This window comes from Dermacentor albipictus, chromosome 1 (assembly GCF_038994185.2).
Source record: "Dermacentor albipictus isolate Rhodes 1998 colony chromosome 1, USDA_Dalb.pri_finalv2, whole genome shotgun sequence".
NCBI lineage: Eukaryota > Metazoa > Arthropoda > Arachnida > Ixodida > Ixodidae > Dermacentor > Dermacentor albipictus.
This window is the reverse complement of record NC_091821.1, coordinates 208090406-208115849: the sequence shown is the minus strand read 5'-3', so window position 1 is coordinate 208115849 and position 25444 is coordinate 208090406. Positions and strand designations below refer to the sequence as shown.

Sequence of the window (25444 nt, the reverse complement as noted above, 5' to 3'; positions counted from 1 at the left end):
CTTTTTATTTTTCTTTCTTTTTCTTTTTGTTCTTGGGCCGGTTTTTTTGCTTCCGCAACCATGAACGTAATGAAACAAGCCCAACTTGCAGGCTTCCAACTTTTTTCAATACTGGGCTGTGTGATTGGCCGCGCTAGGCGGGCCTTAAACCTAGCTTGCCGTCACGAGATTCCGAACCGACACGAGGCAGCTATAGAAACTGCACACACGTGCGACCAGCCGCGCCTGCCACCGGCGTCCACTCGTATAGCGCAAATCAACGGCGCCGATGCCATGAGGACCACCGTACTGGGATCTGGGCGCACGTGCGAACGTTCTCAAGGTGACGCAGATTTCTCGAGGGAAGCGTGTACACCGGCTGGCAGATTCCTCGGGCCCGGCGGCGCCTTTCGCGGCACAGCGCGCCGACAGCGTTCGAGTCCGCCTCGAAGTGCGGGCACTGCACCTGAGCGACACCAGTCCGAGCCGCATACGGCGGGGCTAGAAAATGAGCGACCCGCCAGCAGCGAAGGAAATCGCCGAGGTAGCACCGCCTTCGGAGGCCAGCGAAGGTAGGAGCAGCACGTTTACCCTCGCGATGCACGCAGCGTGCTCCGAGCTCGCTCGAAGATGTCGTGTGCTTCAGTCCTAGAAACTGCTTCCGTCATTTTCCATCGTGATTGCAACGCTCGCAGCCAAGCGCAGTTGAACGTAGCTGTTTCGAATCGAGCCGTTTGATTGGTCAATTGTAAATGGGTAATTACTTGAACTAAAGCAACTTTCTAAGTGTTCATACAAGTGTTTAAATTTCCATCGGCTGTAATCCGCTCCGGTGATATGGAAGTGATATGAACCTCAGTGATATGGAAGGACAATGGAACGGGACGCGTCAATACGGCGCCAACGTGTTCACGAGAACGCTTGCCTTCGTCAACGCCCTTGAAGAAGATGGGTCGTCTTGTCAACACGTTGGTAGCGGACAGAGGCGTCCCTTTCCCTTGTTATCCCGCATTTCCTGTTCAAGTATCCGTCTTGCTAATAACAGTTACGGTAGCTCGGATCCCTCAGATATCCACAGGAGCACATAGGCACATCAGCACAAACATCATGCTGTTAGTAGTGAAGGGCACAACAGCAACGACAAGGATGTACAACTGGCTGCCGGGAGCGTGGGTGGCCAACAAATCAAATGCTTGACTCTTTCTTCCTGTAAACTCTACGAATGGGAGCAATTACGCTACGTGAGATATGTTGCACCCCAGTGAAGCGATCGATGATCGCCCGAAGAACGCAGATCACATGACCTCACTGATGAGTGATATATTATGGCGAAAAAAAGCCTATCGTCCAATTCAGGTGCTATGTAGTATCATAACTTTTAAAGATCACGTTAGGTTTAGAAATGGTTCTCGTTTTCACATTCATGCAGGGCAGCATGCTGCGAGAAAGGGCTGATAGGTTTTCTCTGGACGGGCTGCAAGCCATGCTCGTATGTGAATTTACGTCCCTCAAGTAACAACGTAAGCAATGCAGCTTAAGGAATCATAACAATGCGGCTTAAGGAATCATAAGAACAAAAATGAGTACCGTGCATGACTGCGACGTTGCGCAACCGACGGTACTGACCTAGTGGAAACGAAATGCATCTAGCGCGGTAACTGTCATGAAATATGCTGTGGCACCATGATCATGCTGCCTGCCGGCGATGCTTACGACGTCATCTCAACAGTTGGCCGGGTGGCCTGGGGCCGAATCTTATAATGGTTCGCTTGGGGAACCGTTCCTTTGGCTTCACCTGATTGGCCAAAATTTCGATTACGTCACAGGTCGTCAGAGGGAGCGGGGCGGTATCCCAATTTTCTTTTCGACTCTTCGCCTGCTCGAACCGGCGGCATTCATTCATGGTGGTGTCGACAGTCGATAGGTTTCTAAAGACCGGAAAGTTGAATACGTCATCCGCAATGAGTTTGATAATGTGTCCAACCTTGTCCGCCTCCGCCATGGACGTGCCGTTTTTATTACAGAGGGCTAGGACGTCCTGAATATAGGAGACATACGACTCGGTAGCAGTTTGGGCACGCGTGGCGAGATGTTGCTTAGCGGCTAGTTGTTGACCGGTCAGATTGCCAAAAACGTTGGACAGCTTCTCTTTAAACAACTCCCAGCTGGTTAGGTCTTCGTCGTAGGTGTAAAACCACCTTCACGGTGTTCCGTCGAGGTAGAACACGATATTGGCGAGCATTATGGTCGGATCCCACCTGCTCACCTTGCTGACGCGCTCATACATCTTCAACCATTCTTCTACATCAACACCATCGAGGCCGTTGAACTTGGCGGGGTCTTGCGGCTGAGGTAAAGCAACGTACTGGGTATGTGTAGTCGGCATTGGAGCTGCAGACGCGGTGCCTTCCACTGGAAGCATGTTCCCACGATGGGTGAGACGTCTGCTGCGGAGCTTCGTGGCGAAGATGCTTACCCCGCACATCCACCAAAATGCCACGGTTATAAAACAAATTACACGATCTATTTACGAGAGATACATAAACAGCAGCTGAGAATTCCGAGAGGCTGTTGCCACTTGGTCGTCTTCACCATCGTCGACATTTTCCTCTTTCCCTACCGTAGCAATATATATATATATATATATATATATATATATATATATATAGTCGAATGACGCCACGGTTTAACCGCCAAGGCGACATTTAATTGGCTTTGAGTGAAAGCTCAACTCCGCGGAGCAAACACTGGAACCACAATGAAGTTATCCCAGGAGCTTGCGTTCTGAACGTTGCTTTCAAAAGCGAGCTGCTCGAGTGCACGCACGGTATTGACATTCACCGGGAGTAATTCGTCAGTCTCTTATTCGATAAATTTCCTTATTCAATAAATACCAAAGTTCAATAAGAATTTCGGTACCAGTACAGAAAAAAATGCGGATCTCACGCACTGCGGGAATCGATGTAATCGGAGCTTTGTATGTTGATTGCTTTGATTGATGATAATTAGCGGTGATGTGCAATTTCTTTGGCGTTTAGTCCAATACGAGAGTGGTGAGCTGATGTTAAACGTTACCTTGCCTGCACCATTGCTGTTTGTCTGCGTAGTCCACAGAAAACACAGGAAGACGTTTGAATGAGGCTTTGTCGTGCGTCATTGCTCATACTCTCCAAGAGTTGGGCGTTATCATTGCCTCACATGGCACACCGCATCGTGGCAGAAGTGTTCAACTTTAATTGAGTTATGAGGCTCTACGTAACTCAATTAATCATAAAATTGTATGTATAGATTGTATACATGCATTCGCGGTCTGTACCACGTTTCGCTGCGTAGCGAAGACGCTCCTGCTCCGCGCGACGCTTCTTTCGGACCTGGGCGTCCTCGACGCTGTGTTCACGCTTTGGAGCCATTTTGCTGGCGCGTGTTTACGTGCTCCTTCTGCATACGTGGCCAGCACGCTGTCCAAGACGCCAGCTCCAAGCGCTCTCTTCAGGCTATGGACGATTGTAATGTTCACACTATGACAGGCCAGCACGCGACCTCCAAAGCCCAGCAGCTGCATTTTTGTCGCATAGGGCAGCAAGCACAGGGCGTACCATGCGCACAAACTACGCATCCCGGCCCGCAGCGGCGCTGGCCGGCCGGGAGGGGTGGGTGGATGCTATGAGCGTCTCCTTTGGAACGGGGCGATGGGTTGCGACTCGAAGCTCTTGTTACCCCATTGCCTTATGTCCTAACTAAGTTAAAAAGGAAGAAAAAGAAAAGGAAAGAAAAGCCCACGACGAATTCCCATAACCAAAGTTTCTGAACCCCTATTCTGAACTTTGTTTTTGTACGCCTCCGTCGTTTCCGTAGACTACGGAATTCTACTGGAGGCAAACGCTCAACCTGGTACTTCCCCGCTTGGAAAAAAAGAGGAAACTCCAGCGAGGTAACCTGGTGTGTCTGGGTGGAGCTGCGGTCCCAGACAAAGTGTCGTCACTACTTCGGAAAGGCCCGAAATTTTCCTTCGAACCAGCATTGGAACCCCATGAATGGCTAGCCACGAATCGCCAAATATCAAGGAAAGCAGGTCCGGAAGACGAGGAAAGGTGTCTATTGGACGGCGCCGACAGTTTGGCAAAATCAGTGAACAAGACTGTTTACAAGAAAAACCCAACAAGCTTTGTTTACGACTTCTTCGTAAGGAATGGCCTCCAGCTCATTGAATCTGACAAAGAAGGTGGATTCGTCGTTCTGCCCTCCGGACTTTTCAACGAAAAAGCAACTGCAGCTGTGCTCAAGAACTTTAAAAAGGTACCCGTGAAGCGTTCTCGCGTAAAGCAAGCCGCAATCTCTTTATGCGATAACCTAGAGCTAGCAAAACTGTCTCATGTTGTTAACAACAGCAAGAACGATAGCCTGTCTGTGTTTTTTTCCGCTAAAACGCCTTCAAAGCCATTGTTAGCGAGAAAGGCACATGGCAACACGAAATTAGTATCTTTCTGCAGAAGCATTTGAACATGTTGCATATTGATGATCCTTTTGCCACGAAGAATTCAGAGGATGTTTTTTCGCTTCTGCAGACAGTTGACTCAATCGGATTTGGGTTCTCAGTTGATGTAGAAGATTTATTCTACTCCATACCTCACCAGCCACTTTTTGAATCAGAGCGTAGCTGCATTGAAGCTAACGATGTCATTGGTTTCCAAAACTCAGCAGGCATTTCGGTAGACAGTTTCCTGGCTCTTTTAGAATTCTATCTCAGTGCCACTTTTATCACCTTTGACAACCAAACCTTTTTGCAGTGACAGGGAGTGTGCATTGGGTCGTGCGTAGCACCAGTTTTATGCAATATCTTTTTATCGAGTATTGACCGCACCGTGTATGGTGTACTTGACAAAGACAATGTAGCACACGTTTTCAGGTACGTTGACGATTTTCTTGTGCTGCTGAAAGTACGAAATGATTGTATGTATGACGATGCCATTGCAGACATTTTAAATCTATTTGAGAATAATGCCTTAGGTCTAACCTTTACACATGAGCTCCCTGTCAATAACACTCTGCAGTTCCTTGACCTCAAACTTACCTTTGGAAAAGAGCACGTTTGTAGCTGTTTCTGCCCTCGCACACAAAAACAATTATTACCATATGATTCAGCTCACTCTAAAATCACCAAAAGGGCCATTGCTAAACAGATTATTGAGCAGTCTTTGAAGAAGTCATGTACGCATGCCATGCAGGCTAGCTTCGACATGCAAATTTCCAGGCTGAAAGAGGCTGGCTTCCCTGATGTGGTTCTGCTGGCAGTGGTTGAAACGCTCGAAAAGAGGCTAAAAGCGCCCCAAAGTAAACTCCGATGTTGCCAACAAAGCTTCAAAGCCAGTTGAAATTCCATATATTCACAGAACTGCACATAATCTGAAGAAGATAGCAACCAAGCATGGTGTCCCACTCGTTTTCTCGGCTCCCTGCAAGCTGAGTCGCCTTTGCGCCCGCATTGGGAGACTTCACGCCAGAAAGAAGCAAGGTGGCTGCGGCGTGAAACACAAGAACCCCTATTTAGATTGCCAAGTTGGCGTTGTTTATCAGATTCCCCTGACATGCGGCAGAACCTACATAGGCCAGACGGGCCGATGTTTGAACGTGCGAATCCGAGAACACGAAACATCAATTATAAACCGGGAGCAACGTCATTTACCCATGCACTGCTTAGAACATATATGCAGGCCTCTGCTCAACCAAGTTAAGATCATGCGCAAGTGCACTAATGAAAAAGCACGCGAACTTCTTGAGTCATATTATATAAAAAAGAAGGGACAAGCATGCATCAGTGACACATCAGTCATACATTACAATAGGGAGGCACGTTTTCTTGATAGTATGTTTAGGTGACGCACGCCTTTGTTTTTTTTTCTGATTTTGGGTTGTTCTTCTGTTATGCTGCTGATACCCTGATGCGCCTGCACTGGTATGGTCTGATATATAAGAGTTTTTTTCCTGGAATAAACCTCAGTTGTCAGTTTGCGCCTGTCCTGTCTTCTTACATGTGATTGTCTAGAAAGCGCAACCAATGTTTCCTATTACTTAGATTTAGGTGCACGTTAAAGGACCACAGGCGGTCGAAATTTCCGGAGTCCTCCACTACGGCGTGCCTCATAATCAGAAAGTGGTATTGGCACGTAAAACCCTATAATTCATTCAATTGATACACACATCGTTCGCAACAGCAAATAAGTCCCCCCGCCAAGCATCGAGAAGAAACCAAATTGCCACAAGTTTGACAATTTCCTGCATGGATAGGCTAAGCGCCTTTTTGACATCGTGGAACTTCCACCTCACACTGTCATTATAACATACGGAAATAAGTGGGTGCACAACTCTGCTTTTGTTGATATGGAAATAAGATGAGTTCAGCTTGTCTCATACGATACGTTAAGAAAAGGAGGTTTTCCAAACCGGCTACAATTATAAGCGCACGTCTTGCATGAGATGCTGCAGAAGCTGGGTATCTAAATAGAAACGTGTTTGTGGCACAAGTGGATTTGGTATGTTCAGTCTACTCTTTTCACATATATTTTAAAAAACAGGAAATGTCATGGCTGTAGTCGCCATGAATATCACTGGCCAAGTAAGTTCTTTAGTTAAATTTGATAAAATCGCTTAGGCTAATTTTTTTTGCAAAAAGAACAGCAGGAAAAATGTAGATTTTGTGCACTTAGCGAATCAATGGAGGGGATGCTTTCACAAGCCAGCAAGGCGAAATGGCACTTTTCAACGCGAGGCGCACTGAAAGACATCTGTAAGCTTCAGTTACAAACGTGTCACTCAGCCGCCATGATGGATCTTGCCGAGCACGCGGAAGGTTTATTAATGCGAAAGCATTATATATGTCCGATGAGGTAGAAAAGCCGGCGTTGTCCGCAGTGAGTGGTAACAAAGATAATCATCACCAGTCACGTCATCCGCGTCTTAGATTAGAGCACGGTGGAATAAAGTGGATGAGGTTGGATTAAGGTTTATCCAATAATAATAATAATATTCGGGGTTTTACGTGCCAAAACCACTTTCTGATTATGAGGCACGCCGTAGTGGAGGACTCCGGAAATTTTGACCACCTGGGGTTCTTTAACGTGCACCTAAATCTAAGCACACGGGTGTTTTCGCATTTCGCCCCCATCGAAATGCGGCCGCCGTGGCCGGGATTCGATCCCGCGACCTCGTGCTCAGCAGCCCAACACCATAGCCACTGAGCAACCACGGCGGGTGAAGGTTTATCCAAAGATTAAGGTGGATTTAGGTTGGTACAAATTAGAACAAGGTGGATTAAGATTGGTACAAATTAAAGCAAAGTGGATTAACGCACATTAATCTTGATTAAGGTTGATACAAATTAGAGCAAGGCGGATTAAAGTGGATTAAAGTTGGTGCAAACTAGAGTAAGGTGGCTTAAGGTTGGTGCAGACAAAGCAAGGCAGATTAAAGTGGAATAAGGTGGATTAGGGTGATATAAACTAGAGCAAGGTGGATTAATGTTGATACAAATTAAAGCGAGGTGGATTAAGTTTGGTATAAATTATAGAAAGGTGGATTAAGGTTGTACAAATTAGAGGAAGGCGGATTAATGCGGAATAATGTGGCTTACGGTTGATACAAATTAGAGCAAAGTGGATTATGGTTGGCACACGTTTGAGTGAGGCAGATTAAGGTTGGTACAAACTAGAGGAAGGTAGATAAAGGTTGGTACAAATTAAAGCAAGGCGGATTAAGGTTGGTAGAAATCAGAGCAAGGCGGATTAAAGTTGATACAAATTAAAGCACAGCTTCAGTAGAAATGTTTAGATGAATTGCATGCCGAAACAGTGTTAAAATTTAATAATTGGCTGCGTCGAAGGAGGTTTTTAAATGCTCCAATGGCAAATTGCAAATCTCTTAGCCTACCCCACTCCACCTATAACGTTGGTGCTTCTCCAGCAGGTTTCTCTCACAGTAAATTTTATTTCAACGAAGTTTACTCTTGATACACAAATCATTCGCAACAACAAATAAGTCCACCGCCAAGCATCGAGAAGAAACCAAATTGCCACAAAATTGACGTTAGGCCAAGCGCCTTTTCACATCGTGGGACTTCCACCTCAACCATTCATTATTACATACGGAAATAAGTGGGTGCACAACTCTGCTTTTGTTGATACGAAAATAAGATGATTACAGCTAGTCTCATACGATACGTTAAGAGAGCGAGATTGTTCCCGGCCAAGTGTTATAAACGTACGTCTCGTTAAGGCTGCTGCTGGAGCCGAGGATATAAATAGAAACGTGTTTGTGGCACAAGTGGAGTTGATGTGTTCAGTCTACTCTTTTCACATATATTTTAACAAACAGGAAATACCATGGGTAAAGTAGCGATGAATTTCACTCGCAAAGTAAGTTCTTTAGTCAAACTAAACAAAATCGCTTAAGATAACTTTTATTTTGCGACAAGAACACCAGGAAAAAATGCAGATTTTCTGCACTTACGGAATCGAGGGAAGGGACGCTTTCACAAGCCAGCAAGGCGAACAGGCGCTTTACAACGCGAGGTGCACTGAAAGACTTACGTGTTAAGAGCGAAACATACCCAGTGGCACATACGTAGCGACCCACGTCGGCTTTAAACAGGTTCAGTGAAGAGTGGCACATGCCCCTGCCGCGTCACATAGTGACCCAAGTTAGACCAACGCATCATTTCGAACAGGGTTCCTTAAGCACAGCAGCCCGATGTTCTGCCCATTATAGACCATAAGTTGGCGGGAAGAACCTAAGAATGCTAATCGCATCACAAGAAAAAAAATATCTGGATAGCCGAATGTGCAGATGTTACTAAACGAACCGCCAGGCAGCCTAACCGGTCACTCCGGTTATCCGGTTTTCGAATTCGAATAATCGGTGAATCGAATTACCCGATAGCCGGTTTTGCTGCGCTAGTCCTGATAAGTGTTAGATACCAATGCAGCTGCAACATATTGAAAGTTCTGGCAGTGACAAGCAAACAAAAAGCTAGTTTTGTAAACGCCACCAGCTCTCCAGCCTCGACTTCATTCCACAACCTGTTCAAACAATTATGTAGTGTAAGATGTGTTTCTTGAATTTTTATATTCTTCATTGGCAATTGACCCAACAGAATAATAGCTATTCAAGGCTCACAATAAAGAACATTATATATACGAGTTAGTTAATACGATTGTCACAAGTATAAATCACAATACATCTGCAGGCTTGTACTATGCCCGGCGTCGGCCTGACACCGGCAAAAGATGCCGAGAGCGAGTGGGGCTATACTAATCCAGGTACTACCAAATTAGGAAGGCCCACTAAGCTTCAACAAAGACACTCCCTCACCAGAACAGGAATTGGCCTCCTTGGTGCAGTATTCGGCCACGCCCTCCCTCATGATTCCTACAATTAACCCATGTCCGTCAGTCCCCAGCAGCTGCGGAGCACCTGACCAAGGCGGCAGTCACACCTGTAATGCAGCAAGGGTGCTAAGAATCTCCGGACCCAGACAGGCCGCCATTGGAAACTGATCCTGGCAACCTTTAACAGCAGAACTCTGTCCAGTGAGGCTAGCTTAGCAGGACTCTTTGAGGAACTATCAGATATTGTTTGGGATATCATTGGCCTTAGTGAGGTTAGAAGAACTGGTCAGGTTAATACAGCGCTGACTAACGGCCATGTCCTCTGCTATAGAGGTCCCCCAGATAAGAAGCAATGCAAGGTAGGATTCCTAATGATAAGGACTTAGCGGGCAACATTGGCGAATTCTACAGCATTAATGAGAGGGCAGCAGTAGTCGTAAACAAACTTAATAAAAGGTATAGATTAAAGATAGTTCAAGTCTACGCTCCAACATCCAGTCACGATGTTGATGAAGTAGATAAGTTTTATGAAGATGTTGAATTAGCGATGCGAAAGGTGCAAACTCAGTATACTATAGTAATGGGCGACTTCAATGCAAAAGTGCGGAAAAAGCAGGCTGGTGAACAAGCAATTGGCAACTACGGCGTCGATTCTAGGAACGCTAGAGGAGAGATGCTGGTAAAATTCGCAGAAAGGAATAAGCTGAGAATAATGAATACCTTTTTCGAGAGGCGTAGCAACAGAAAGTGGACCTGGAAGAGCCCTAATGGTGAAACAAGAAATGAAATTGATTTCATACTTTCTGCCGATGCCAGCATAGTGCAGGATGTAGAAGTGATAGGTAGGGTAAAGTGCAGTGATCATAGGTTAGCGAGGGCTAGTATTCACCTCAATTTGAAGAGAGAAAGGGTAAAATTGGTCAAGAACAAACGGGTCAACCTAGAGGCAATAAAGGTAAAATCAGATAAATTCAGGCTGGTGCTTGCAAACAAATGTGTAGCCTTAGAACAGAAAGATGAAGATGACATAGAGGCAATAAATAAAATCGCAACTATGCTGGCTTCAGTGGCAGCAATTGAAGTAGGAGGCAATGCACCAAGGCAACCAGTAGGCAAGCTCTCCAAGTAACAAAGGACCTAATAAAGAAACGACAAATAATAAAAGTGTCCAACTCAAGAAATAGATACATAGAGATAAGAAAATAGATAGAGATAAGATAGATAGATAGAACAGATAGAATAGGCAACGAACCAAGGCAACCAGTAGGCAAGCTCTCCCAACTAACGAAGGACCTAATAAAGAAACGACAAAGAATGAAAGTGTCCAACTCAAGAGATAACGTAAGAAATGGACGCAGTCTGAAATCAATGAGAAGGTATTTGGCATAGGACAAACCAAGATGTATGCACTGAAGGATAAGCAGGGTAATATCATCAGCAATCTTGAAGGTATAATAAAAGCAGCGGAGGAATTCTGTACTGACCTGTACAGTACCCAGAGGACTCAGGATAACTTCATTCGAAACAGTAATGAACAGGATACAGAAACTCCTCCTATAACTAGCGATGAGGTCAGAAGGGCCTTGCAAAACATGAAACGGGAAATTGGAAGAATGCAAACATTATACTAATCCACAAAAAGGGAAAAATTAAAGAAATGAAAAAGTATAGGCCCATTAGCTTACTCCCAGTATTATATAAAATTTTCACCAAGATAATCTCCATTAGAATAAGGGCAACACTGGACTTTAGTCAACCAAAAGAGCAGGCAGGTTTCAGGAAGGGATACTCTACTATGGATCATATCCATGTCATCAATCAGGTAATCGAGAAATCAGCAGAGTACAAGCTCCGCCTATATATGTGGCTTTCATAGAGAACGGAAAGGCATTTGATTCAGTAGAGATACTAGCAGTTATAAAGGAGTACAGAGTACGTAATCAAGGAGTACAGACCGCTTACGTAAATATCCTGGAAAATATCTACAGAGATTCCACAGCTACCTTAATTCCATACAAGAAAACTAGGAAGACACCTATAAAGAAAGGGTTCGGATAAGAAGACACAATCTCTCCAATGCTATTCGCTGCGTGCATGGAAGAAATATTCAAGCTATTAAACTGGGAAGGCTTAGGAGTAAGGATCGACGGCGAATAGCTCGGCAACCTTCGGTTTGCCGATGGCATTGTTCTATCCAGAAACACTGCAGACGAGTTACAACGAATGATTGAGGACCTTAACAGAGAGAGTGCAAGAGTGGGGTCGAAGATTAATATGCAGAAGACAAAGATAATGAGGAATAACCGGGAAAGCAACAAGAGTTCAGGATCGCCAGTCAGCCTCTGGAGTCTGCAAAGGAGTACGTTTACCTAGGTCGATTAATCACAGGGAACCCTGATCATGAGAAGGAAATGCATAGAAGAATAAAAATGGGCTGGATCGCATACGGCAGACATTGGCAGCTCCTGACTGGAAGCTTATCATTATCATTGAAAAGGAAGGTGTATAATCAGTGCATTTTACCGGTGCTGTCATATGGGGCAGAGACTTGGATACTGACAAAGAAGCTTGAGAAGAAGTTAAGGACAGCATGGAAGCGATGGAACGAAGAATTCTATGCATAACGTTAAGATACAGAAATAGAGCGGTTTGGATCAGAGAGCAAACTGGTATAGCCGATATTGTAATTGACAATAAGAGGACAAAATCGCGCTGGGCAGGTCATGTAATGCGTAGGTTAGATAACCGTTGGACCATTAGGGTTACAGAATGGGTACCAAGAGAAGGGAAGCGCAGTCGAGGACGGCAGAAGACTAACTAGGTGGTGCGGTGAAATTACGAAATTCGCGCGTGCTTGTTGGAATCGGTTGGCGCAGGACAGGGGTAAATGGAGATCGCAGGGAAAGGCCTTCGTCCTGCAGTCGACTTAAAATAGGCTCATGATGATGGTGAATGGCTTCAAAACACTTCATTGACACAGTTAACAAGCTTGTTTTGAGCGTGGATGGTTTCGAAAATAGTTTGCGCAGAAAGATCGTTATCTAGCACATGTTTACACATACTATCTCTAAATAAAGAGCGTAACTGTAGGTAAAGTTCCTACTTTTTTCTTACCTCCTTATCATGCCTATAAACAGGTAAACATAAACTATAGAAGAAGAACATTTTAGTGGCGGCTTTCTCGTGCTTATAAATTCCTATTTCGATGCTCATGCCAATATTAGATTTTTAGAGCCTAAAAAAGCCTTTTCCGTGTTTTACCTTAGCCTAATATCGTTTATGATGTCGTAACCTGCCGGAGAACTTGGATGAAGGTAGCTCATTATTAACAGAAACACATTACCTGTGTAAAGGCTGTTATTAACAGCTCTGCAGCAGACGACAGCATCGCTGTGAAATGGGCTCAAACTGCTCTACGCGACGATACACTTGAAGTGAGCGCGTACTTGCACGCTCACTTCACGTTTTCAGCCGACATCATCGACAAACTTGAATTCTCAGGCGCTACTCCGATCCTGAGTGTGGGGCTCATTTTGAACGTTCAGGAAAGGTTCGCCATCATCCCCAATGCACCTATTACTGAGAGTTAGTTCGAAACTTGGGTGTTTTGTTCTGATAGGACTGTCACATGTTCTGACCAGTGAGAGAGCGTAAACTTTATTTTCAAATCAATGAGATTCGAGTCCGGCGTCTCTTTAGTGGGTCTGGGCACTCGCCGCGGACGCGGTTCCGAGACTTTGTCTCGAAGCGGCTTCCTCGGCTCGCTAGACGGCCCAGAGTTGTGCGGTCAGGGTCGAGCTGCAGCTGTGCGGTCTTCCAGCGCGAGCGGAGGCCGCCGGTGGGAGAGACGGAGGGGTCGGCACTGCCCGACTTGTTCGTTAACTCCTGACACTCCCATAACATGTGATTAAGTGGGGTAACCTCGCCGCACGATGTGCATCTGTTTGTAGTGTACATGTCTGAATGCATGGCGTGCATGAGTCTGGGGTTTCTGTAAGAATCCGTTTGTAATTGTTTGAAGTGTACTGCTTGCGACCTGTCTAACCTAGCGTGTGATCTTTCTGCAGTTACCGAGGGAACTTGGTTATCGAACGTTCCGAAGTACGAGTATGTGCCGCTAACTTCGCTGTATGTTGAGCGTTCCTTTTCTGCACACAAACTAATACCAGAGTACTTAAATAGGCTATCGGAGGACCCTGCTAATATTCAGTGGAAAAAAAAAAGAAGGCACAACACGAACCACAACAATCTTGAGGTGGTGCTTGCTTGTCACCGCTTTCACAACTTTCTCCTGGTGTCTCGTCACACTAGATTTCAAGATAAATCTTTTTTAACCCTCGCAGCTTGCCTCTCACTTCGTTTTGTCGAGAAAATAAAAATAATTTCACAACGGGTTTAGTGGGCTATTTTTTTTAGAAAATCATATTTTATCCTCAGATGCGCAATCTAAGTTCTCATTTACTGATCATATACATGCCTTCAGTATTTAGCGCCTATATATGCCTTAAGTGACTAGCTGTAGCGCCTGCTGTAGGCGCCTTAAACAGCATTTGAGTTTCTGAACGTCTGGTCTCATGAGGAAGCGAAGCCCTGTTCTCAAACTTGTTTATGTGGTTCTCAGGTATACATTTAATGCCGTGTATTTAAGGTTTCACAGAAATGGTAAAATCGGGGAAATAACGCGAATCTCGTGATCACGAAATTGCTAGATTTGTGTGATAAGTTGCCAGGTGCTGAAGAATTCATCCAAGCTCAAAGTCACTGACGATAACAAACTTCTCGAATTGTGTCGGCGCTATCCATAAATAGATGTATGGGACTGCGACCATGTCATTTCGCACTTGTGGTTCTTCTGTACTAATAAGCTTTCACCATGTGCTTACTGATCATGTGCATTACAACTAGGATCAGTCTACTACCAAGCTTTTCAAATCATCCGGGCACGCATTAGGCATTTCCGCTTGATGTCCGACTCGAAACGCCAGGTGAAACCTTGGTCCCTAATATATTAATCTGCAGTTTCCCAACATTATCGTAAGAAGTTTGCTGAACAAGCTTATTAACTTCGCCCTCACTACGTATCACTTCCCTCATATACAAGGTGTATTTTCTTTAGCTGCACCTAATTTTGAAAAATTGCCAGTGGCAGATATCACAATTCTAACCCTTAAGCTAAATTACTCGAGGAGGCGGTCGTTACTACTACGAAAAATCAAAATCCGCAATTGAATTTTCCGCATAATTAAGCTAATTAACTTTTAGATGAATTAATTAGGATACATGAATGGTAGCCGGTGAGTTCGCAAAGTGTATCTTCTTGGAACGAATTCTCAGGACTACATCACTTTCGATATATTAATTTTCAAGTTGTCCGACGGAATGAATTGACGTTCCAGTTACTTTTGTCCTTGAATGCATAAAACAGCGCTTCCTTAATGAGTGCGTAAGTGGAACGGTGTGTTTTTACCGTAAGTTTGACGCCGAAAATCTCGAAACCGGAGCCATACTCAGAAATTGCTTAAAGTGTATGTGCCTTGTGATCAGTGTGATGTGTGTCACTACAATTCGTAGATTGAAATATGTGCCATAAAATAAGTAATAAAACAGTTAATTATTGTAAATATGGTAAATATATAATTAAGTATTTTGGTATCTCGTGTAAGTAATGCAGGTGCCGCCTCTTCGAGTAATTTAGCTCAAGGGTTAGAATTGTACTGCCTGGCACAGGCAATTTTTTTTACTTGCAATTTGGCGTACCTAAAAAAAGATATTGTTTATGATAGGCGTGACCGAGATATGCGTAGTCGATTATATACAAGATGCGGAAATAACACCCCCTGAGTTTAACGTGGTCAGATTAGACAGGAAACACTGCCGAGGGGGTGGTGTAGATGTTGTCATAGAGTCTGATTTTAGTTATCTTATGATACAAGCACCAGCTGAACTGTGCTTGGTGCAAGGCTTATCCTTGAAGAGAAATGTATCAAAATCAGTGCCTTTTGCCGTCCTTCAGGTTCGGCCCTTCAGCTCGTATATATAGTCCGAATACGTTCTTGGGCGCGCGCCTCTTCAGAGCTACTGCTCACGGGGAGATTTTAATGCCTCAATTATATATCTCGTGGCCACCACTAGCTTCGACTGGTCATCATGACGTTCGCATATTGAGGGAGGTTCTTGGACTTTAAACGTCTAGCGGTCTTAAGCATGTAGTACAGAAGCTAACCCGCGGTCAGACATTTCTAGATCTATTTTTTCTCAGCCCACGCTTCTTCATAGATGGTGGTTTTTGAGGTATAGTGTTCGGCGATTGAAACGCGATACTTGGACGGCGTAGCGGCGGGTGCTTATTGCGCTGGACGATCGCAGGAGGATCAAATATATATATATATATATAAATGATTTATTTATTTCGAAAATTACATACAAATACGAGCCTGCCCAAGCCAACAATGGGCTTGTGGGGCAGCGCTCGGCAGAATGGAGCAAGCCAGGGAGCGGCACAGTAAATCAGTTATGTACAAAACTCAAAAATAAAACTAAAGAAAGAAAGAAAGAAAGAAAGGAAGAAAAGAAACCAAATTACACATACAAATCAAAAATATAAGATTTAACTTCTTTCCGTGTGCTGGAAGATAAAACTTTTTCTGGCAGGTCATTTAATACATCAGGTACATAGAAGGCACGGACACGTTTGCCATATCTTGTCCTTACTCTTGGTAAGGTAAAGCGGTCACGTGTACGTAATGCTCTGGCGGGGACATACGGGAGGCAGAACTCATTGTTCCATATATACAAAAGGATTACCGTTTCTTTGAATAACAGCCTGAACGAGGGCATGTGCGAGCATGAAAAAAGACTGGAATTGTTAGTAATGTGCACACCATACATCACCGCCCGAATTATGGATTTTAGTAAAGAATCAACTTTATTGCGCCAAAACACTGAACAGAAATAAAAAGAATAAAAAGAAGTGACGCGAAATGACGAAGTGACGCGAAATAAAAAGAAGTGACGCGAAATGCAGTCACAATGTGTCGCGAGGTCTCAAGCCTTCATCGTATATACCGGCCCGAGGTGCCAGGTGTCGTGCGAAAGCGCGGACGTGAGCTCTAACACAAACATGCCGTCGTGTTCCTTTCAGCTCTGTCCTTTCATCGCCTTTATTCCGTTGTGATCAGTCCTTCGGTGCCCAGCTGTTGTCACCGTTTCGCCGTCTTTATATTCTTCTCGTCCCTTCGTTGTCAATTCGCCGCCATCATACCGTCGTCATCACGCAGCCGTAATCGTGCTGTCATCATTGTGATCGTGCCGCCGTTATTGTGCCATCGTCCTCCTTGCGTCATCGTCGCACAGTCGCCGCCATGCCGTCATGATCGTTCAATCGTGGTGTCCTCACCTTCCCGGCACGAGGAGAACTGATCTTCCTGTTTCATGTTGCATCCATCCCGGTTAGCTTCCGCAACGCTATACCTGATATCTTTATATAGTTCCGACACACTCTTGACTATTAGGAACTGACGAGGCTACATTTATTTGTCCCTTGATGCGATATATCTTTTTAATACTGTGACATAGGTGGTTGAATGTACGGAATAGTGACAGGCTTTTTGCGAACATAAGAAAGCGTAGTCTTGTTCAGCGAAGCAAGCGATTGACCCACATTACTTGGCAACTACACATTTGGGAATAGTTGTAACCCGCTGATCTCAGCCTTTCAACTTCGTGGGTTCAGTTTTCCTGTAAAGTGTGCTCACGTGGTTTTAATAGTGCTGAGTGAAGACGCGATTACGATGAACTCAATCGTGACAGTTTTTGTGCGGCGGGAGCCCGATTTTAGCAACGGCTAGCAGAATATGCCCAACACCCGCGTTCTTTCATAATTCTAAACTTAACACCCCCAAAGCTGCAACTCGCATTAGCCGACAATTCACGAGCGAAACATGGACCGATGGCACTTTGATAGAACACCAACCAAGCTGCGTTTACAAACCGACCTATCAGTAACTACTAATAAATCACCAACAAACCTTATCGTTACGAAGTTCCTTTTTGCTTGTTCTACCTTGTCTTCGTTACGCTGCTATACAAATAAAGAGTAAACCTATGTTTACCTTCGTATTTCTATTCAAGTAGTGAACACAAATGAAAGCGGAAGAAAAAAAACAACTTGCCGTCTAGGTGGGAACGGGAACTACATGCAGCCACCGCGTAATGCATGGGAATAGCCGGATGCCACCGAGGAGGGGAAATACCAGACCCAAAGCTACACTGCACTGGAAAGCGGAGTTGCTGAGTGCGGTGTACGGCTCTATCGTCGAGGTGCTGCACTCTATTCGTTCGCTTGCAGCAACTCGAATTGACATCCGATCTTCACAAAAAAAAAAAATGGTCGTTTCCTAAAACCCACCCATATCACATTCCACCATCGTTTAGCATGTTTCATATTCATGTTACAGCTCAACAACTATTCCCAAATGTCAACCATTTCGTTTTCCCTTATTCATGCGCCATGCACTTGTTATCGTGTGCTTTTAAACTACGTACCATATTTCTTGTCGTTATTTCAGCATTGCTTAGTCCCCTCTTCTTTACTGCTATTATGTGCACAAATTTGATTTACCATGTATTGTACTTGTTTCTTTTTCATCTGGTTGCGCATGCACTGTTGGGATTTCCCCCCCCCCTTTACACAACGCCCTACAGGCCTGTAAGGTACAAATAAATAAATAAATAAATCGTACATTGCTGCGACATCACACTAGAGAAGGAAAACTATATATATAGCTCGAGAGATCCTGATTTATACTCGAGGCCTTTCAGCAAATTCATTCACGTATCATTATAGTATTGCAGAAAGGAACCGCAAAGAGCGTCAGCTTCTAGGAAAAGAGAAACAAAAACGAATACAGAAAGGTTACGGCAGTACGTTGTTTATTTATACACACGATGGTGAGATATATACACGCGTTGGTGAGCTAGTTCGAAGGTGCTTTGTTCACTACGCTCTCGCGTGCGCCTGAATTCACCCCTTGATCTTCCAAGTGGCAGCGCTCTTGGAGGCTGCTAACCTTCGCAGCGGCGGACATGCACAAAAACCAGCGCAAGCGCGAAAGAAAGCACACCGTGCACGACACAGCGCTCATGTCAAGCCTTTTTATTTTTCTTTCTTTTTTTTTGTTCTTGGGCCGGTTTTTTTGCTTCCGCAACCATGAACGTAATGAAACAAGCCCAACTTGCAGGCTTCCAACTTTTTTCAATACTGGGCTGTGTGATTGGCCGCGCTAGGCGGGCCTTAAACCTAGAGCTTGCCGTCACGAGCTTCCGCACCGACACGAGGCAGCCATAGATACTGCACACACGTGCAACCAGCCGCGCCTGCCACCGGCGTCCACTCGTATAGCGCAAATCAACGGCGCCGATGCCATGAGGACCACCGTGCTAGGAGCTGGGCGCACGTGCGAACGTTCTCAAGGCGACGCAGATTTCTCGAGGGAAGCGTGTGCGCCGCCTGGCAGATTCCTCGGGCCCGGCGGCGCCTTTCGCGGCACAGCGCGCCGACAGCGTTCGAGTCCGCCTCGAAGTGCGGGCACTGCACCTGAGCGACACCAGCCCGAGCCGCGTACGGCGGGGCTAGAAAATGAGCGACCCGCCAGCAGCGAAGGAAATCGCCGAGGTAGCGCCGCCTTCGGAGGCCAGCGAAGGTAGGAGCAGCACGTTTACCCTCGCGATGCACGCAGCGTGCTCCGAGCGCGCTCGAAAATGTCGTGTGCTTCAGCCCTAGAAACTGCTTCCGTGATTTTCCATCGCGATTCCAACGCTCGCGGCCAAGCGCAGTTGAACGTAGCCGTTTTGAATCGAGCCGTTTGATTGGTCAATTGTAAATGGGTAATTACTTGAACTAAAGCAACTTTCTAAGTGTTCATACAGAGCAACTTTCTAAGTGTTCTTACAAGTGTTTAAATTCCGATTGGCTGTAATCCGTTCCGGTATCGCACTCTATACCGCAGTGATATGGATGGACAATGGAATGGGACGCGTCAATACGGTGCCAACGTGTTCACGAGAACGCTTGCCTTTGTCAACGCCCTTGAAGAGGTCTTATCAAAACGTTGGTAGCGGACAGAGGCGTCCCTTTCCCTTGTTATCCCGCATTTCCTGTTCAAGTATCCGTCTTGCTAATAACAGTTATGGTAGCTCGGATCCTTCAGATATCCACGGGAGCACATAGGCACATCAACAAAAACATAACGGTGTTAGTAGTGAAGGGCACAACAGCAACGACAAGGGTGTACAACTGGCTGCCAGGAGCGTGGGTGACCAACAAATCAAATGCTTGGCTCTTTGTTCCTGTAAACTGTACGAATGGGAGCAATTACGCTACGTGAGATATGTTGCACCCCAGTGAAGCGATCGATGATCGCCAGAAGAACGCAGATCACATGACCTCACTGATGAGTGATATATTATGGCGGAAAAAAGCCTATCGTCCAATTCAGGTGCTATGTAGTATCATAACTTTAATGATCACGTTAGGTTTAGAAATGGTTCTCGTTTTCGCATTCATGCTGAGCAGCACGCTGCGAAAAAGGGCTGATAGGTTTTGCCTGGACGGGCTGCATGCCAAAGCTCGTATGTGACATGACGTCCGTCAAGTAACAACGTGAGCAATGCGCCTTAAGAAATCATAAGAAAAAAATTAGTACCGTGCATGACTGCGACGTTGCGCAACCGATGGTGCTGACGTAGTGGAAACGAAATGCATCTAGCGCGGTAACTGTCATGAAATATGCTGTGGCACCATGATCATGCTGCCGGCCGGCGATGGTTACGACGTCATCTCAACAGTTGGCCGGGTGGCCCGGAGCATGCAGGAAGAAGCCATGGCAGCTAGAGCGCATTTCTTTTGCTCTCTGCACAACTTCGAGACGTTACGGTATCTAACACTTAAAAAAAATCTCATTTTCCATAAAGAATCTGCGCCTTATGCCATTGGTACCGTAGCAAAGTATAGTCAGATAAACGAATGATTAGGCCCATTAGGCGTCTACTTGTGCATCAACGCGCAAATGGGAACTATGAACTTTCTTTTTTGAAACCAGGGAATCAAATTTATATCCTGAAATTTTTGTTTGCTGCGGCTAAATTCAAGTAGAGTAAAAGCCGCCGGAATGTCGCGTAAAACCATGCGGCCGACATCGCTGTTTACAACACTGGGTGCTTGGGCGTGTTTGTATTGCATTGCTAAATGTAAGAGCGCGATACACGTACACAGGGAGACGGAGTTCCATTTATGTTTGTTTCGTAATCTCACATTTAGCAATGCCATCGTTGAGTTTATTTTGCACATAAGTGGTACCTGTGCCTGTTCGGTATGCGAGCCGTTGCACCACTGATTCCCCGCGTGTGTGCAGGCGGGCTGTTTTGAGAAAAGTGCCACTCGCTGTCCTTCGAAAAAAAAAATTATAATTGTTCGACGATATCGCTTTACGTGCCCTGCACAGCAATCGGACATATCAGACAATGTTTCAAAGGCTGTTGCAGGAATGGTTATCTTATTGCTCCAATCCAATGTCTTATATAGGAGCTCACGAAACAGCGCAGCTGTGCTGTCACCGTTGCGATCAGCAATATGTCCGCTCTCTATATATGCTTTCTTTGAACACTTTACGTGACACGTGCTGAGCACATGCTTGATAATTATGGTGCTCCGTCCTCGCAACTTTGTCTCACTCAGTCGACCAACTATTATACTCACACTACATGATTATACCGCTTCTGCCGTCGATCATCATCATGCAATCTTGCGAAACTATAGAACGCTTGATTAAGGCAGATAGCGTGGCCTCCTGAAGGTTGCGCCCGGGTAGTTGGCCGGAAAATGTATAGACCAGGAGATTAACTGTACGGTGAAACATAGTCGCCAGCGATTATGTATAAGTATACAAAGGTCACTGTTGGATGCCCTTTACTCGTGTACTCTGCGGGTATTTAAGGTATGGCACGACACATACAAGCGCTTAATTATTACAGAAGAAACCGTGCCAATATATTGAAAATTAATTGGCTTCATTAAGCTATGTGTCGTTTAAGAATTAACGCCAGAAGCGTCATCGCCCTGTGTAACGCACAAGCAGTTCACCCACGGCCCGAGCAAGTCCGGAACGTACTGAAATCGCCAATCACGCCGCGATTTTAACGCAACCTGCCGAAATCGTTGTGACGTGAGAGAGAGAGAGAGAGAGAGAGAGAGAGAGAAAGCAAGGACAGGAAAGGCAGGGAGGTCAACCAGAAGAGTATCCGGTTTGCTACCCTACACTGGGGGTGGGGGAAAGGGGAATAGAAAGAAGAAGAAAGGGAGAGAGTAAGCACAGAGTACGTGTGGGAAGGACACTATGCACAGGGACACTATAAACGGTCTCTTAAACCGGTGTACCTCAAGTATTGCAGTTATGCACGATTCGCTTTTCGTGCCAGTGACGGGTGTGGCCACGGTCCGAGTATCTTTGACTCGGTGAAAGGTCGTAAGTCTAGTCAGTGCAAAGTTTCCTGCAGAGAGAGGCGTTGTACATCGTAGCGGGGGCAGGTACACAATAGGTGCTCGATGGTCTCCTCGCACTCACAGGAATCGCACATCGGGCTCTCGGCCATTCCCAAGCGAAAGGAATATGAGTTTGTGAATGCTACTCCCAGCCACAAGCGGTACAGCAAGGTTGCTTCACCGCGGGAAAGGCTAGATGGCACTTGTAGCCGTAGCGTGGGGTCCAGTGTATATAATCGGCAGTTGAAGGCACCTGAACTCCAGAGATCTTGCGACTTTTTGCGTGCATGTAGGCGAAGTTCCCTGGCAGCGTCAGACCTCGCCAAAGGTATGGAACGCGTCTGGGTATCTGCGTGGGCAGACCGGGCAGCCTTGTCTGCTAGGTTGTTGCCGACAATGCCACAGTGAGAAACTGCTGCAGGCATAATGGACGTGATATACAGGGTGTTTCACGTAACTTGAACCAACGAAATAAAGTTGTTAACCGTAGCTGGGTGAAACCAACGACTTACGGTTTACCGTAATGTGACGCTCCTCCTCCTCAGAAGAAGAAACCTTTATTAAAAAGAATGGTCCGGCAGTTTTTGTTGTGGTGACCTCAGGTGGCGGCTCGAAGTCCTTGGACTAGGGCGGCATCTTCGCCTTGCCGGACGGCCGAGCGCTGGTCTGACAACTCTGAACTTTTGAGAGCCGCCTCCCAGCGGCGGCGACGCCGACGAATAAGGTCCCCGGCGGCTCCCGCAGCCGGGGGCGGCTTGCCGGTGCTCCTCAATTTTTTTTAAATATTCCGCTTAATTAGTTAACTGAGATCAACTAGTCATAATTTATAATATTCACTTTAGAGCCAAGTGCGTTTCGTTACGTTGTAAAGGGGGTTCAGAAACGACCGATCCAATTTTTTTTGTGAAACGTACGTGCTGCGCGGTGATTTTTCGGCGTTCAAAGAATCCCGCAAAATACGAAATGAAACCACGTGACTGCGCTCATGCGCTATCGTATTGCAGCTCTCTCCACCATGCTTCGATCATATCGCTTATCAGGCACGACGGCGTTTCCTTTCTGTGTACCATACCCGCCGTGGTTGCTCAGTGGCTATGGTGTTGGGCTGCTGAGCACGAGGTCGCGGGATCGAATCCCGGCCACGGCGGCCGCATTTCGATGGGGGCGAAATGCGAAAACACCCGTGTAAGCACACGGGTGTTTTCGCATTTCGCCCCCATCGAAGATTTAGGTGCACGTTAAAGAACCCCAGGTGGTCAGAATTTCCGGAGTCCTCCACTACGGCGTGCCTCATAATCAGAAAGTGGTTTTGGCACGTAAAACCCCAAATATTATCATTATATTTCTGTGTACCACCATCAAAGGCGCTGGCGCACCGTGAATGAAGGCGATGCCTAGAACCGCGGCCGCTACTTCGCCACCATGCGCGCGCGCATGGTTCTTTCGCTTGAAGCACAGTTGAGAGCGCTGCAATAAGATAGCGCATGAGCGCAGTCACGTGGTCTTATTTAATATTTCGGCAGCTTTCTTACAACCCGGGAAAATATCACCACGCAACATGTACGTCGCACCAAAAAACTGTTTCGGCCGTTTCTGAATCCCCTCTGCAACGCAACCAAATGCACATGGCCCTAAAGTGATTATCACACATTTTTGCATAATTGATCTTAGTTCATGAACTCATTAAGCCGAATTAAAAATATTCTAAGGAGCGCCACTTGCCGGCAAACAATATGTGGTTGGTTTCATTCAGCTGCGGCTAACCACTTTTTTAATCTTTGGTTCAAGTTACGTGAAACAACAGGCCGACATTGGACAGACAGGCCGGACAGGCCGCCATTGGAATCTCAACCTGGCAACGTTTAACGCTAGAATGTTATCTAGTGAGGCGAGTCTAGCAGTGCTATTGGAGGGATTAGAGGGCAGTAAATGGGGTATAATAGGGCTTAGTGAAGTTAGGAGGACGCAAGAAGCACATACCGTGCTGAAGAGCGGGCACGTCCTGTGCTACCGGGGCTTAGCAGAGAGACGAGAACTAGGAGTCGTATTCCTGATTAATAAGGCTATAGCTGGTAACATACAGGAATTCTGTAGCATTAACGAGAGAGTGGCACCTCTTGTCGTTAAACTTAATAAGAGGTACAAATTGAAGGTCGTACAGGTCTACGCCCCTACATCCAGTCATGATGACCAGGAAGTCGAAAGCTTCTATGAAGACGTGGAATCCGCGCTACGTAAAGTCAAAACAAAAATACACTATACTGATGGGCGACTTCAATGCCAGGGTAGGCAAGAAGCAGGCTGGAGCCAAGTCAGTGGGGGAATATGGCATAGACTCTAGGAATAGCAGGGGAAAGTTATTAGTAGAGTTTGCAGAACAGAATAATATGCGGATAATAAATACCTTCTTCCGCAAGCGGGATAGCCGAATGTGGACGTGGAGGAGCCCGAATGGAGAGACTAGAAATGAAATAAACCTTATACTCTGCGCTAACCTTGGCATCATACAAGATGTGGACGTGCTCGGCAAGGTGCGCAGCAGTGACCATAGGATGGTAAGAACTCGAATTAGCCTAGACTTAAGGAGGAAACGGAAGAAACTGATACATAAGAAGCCGATCAATGAGTTAGCAGTAAGAGGGAACATAGAGGAATTCCGGATCAAGCTACAGAACAGGTATTCGGCTTTAACACAGGAAAAGGACCTTAGCGTTGAAGCAATGAAGGACAATCTTATGGGCATCATTAAGGAGTCTGCAATAGAAGTCGGTGGTAGCTCCCCTAGACAGGATACCAGTAAGCTATCGCAGGATACGAAAGATCTGGTCAAGAAACGCCAATGTATGAAAGCCTCTAACCCTACAGCTAGAATAGAACTGGCAGAACTTCCCAAGTTAATCAACAAGCGTAAGACAGCTGACATAAGGAAGTATAATATGAATAGAATTGAACATGCTCTCAGGAACGGAGGAAACCTAAAAGCAGTGAAGAAGAAACTAGGAATAGGCAAGAATCAGAAGTATGCGTTAAGACACAAAGCCGGCAACATCATTACTAATATAGATGCGATAGTACAAGTGACTGAGGAGTTTTATAGAGATATATGCAGTACCAGTGGCATCCACGACGATAATGGAAGACAGAATAGTCTAGAGGAATTTACAATCCCACAAGTAACGCCGGAAGAAGTAAAGAAAGCCTTGGGAGCTATGCAAAGGGGGAAGGCAGCTGGGGAGGATCAGGTAACAGCAGATTTTTTGAAGGATGGTGGGCAGATTGTTCTAGAAAAACTGGCCACCCTGTATACGCAATGCCTCATGACTTCGAGCGTACCGGAATCTTGGAAGAACGCTAACATAATCCTAATCCATAAGAAAGGGGACGCCAAAGACTTGAAAAATTATAGACCGATCAGCTTACTGTCAGTTGCCTACAAACTATTTACTAAGGTAATTGCAAATAGAATCAGGAACACCTTAGACTTCCTTCAACCAAAGGAGCAGGCAGGGTTCCGTAAAGGCTACTCAACAATAGACCATATTCACAC

The 25444-nt window shown here is 45.7% G+C and overlaps 1 protein-coding gene across 2 annotated transcripts in view; it reads left to right on the top strand.

Moving 5' to 3' along the window:
- Positions 1-182: 182 nt before the first annotated feature.
- The window catches only part of LOC135906691 (sodium-coupled neutral amino acid transporter 7-like), a 52944-nt gene continuing 27682 nt past the window's right edge, over positions 183-25444 (top strand). Inside the window, exon 1 of one of the 2 annotated variants that reach the window (XM_065438247.2) lies at positions 183-551. In XM_065438247.2, the coding sequence (XP_065294319.1) occupies positions 488-551 (64 nt within the window). In that variant the 5' untranslated portion in view covers positions 183-487. Of the gene's footprint in view, positions 552-18684; positions 19061-25444 lie in introns of those variants that run through there. The other variant, XM_065438246.2, reaches the window with a different exon arrangement.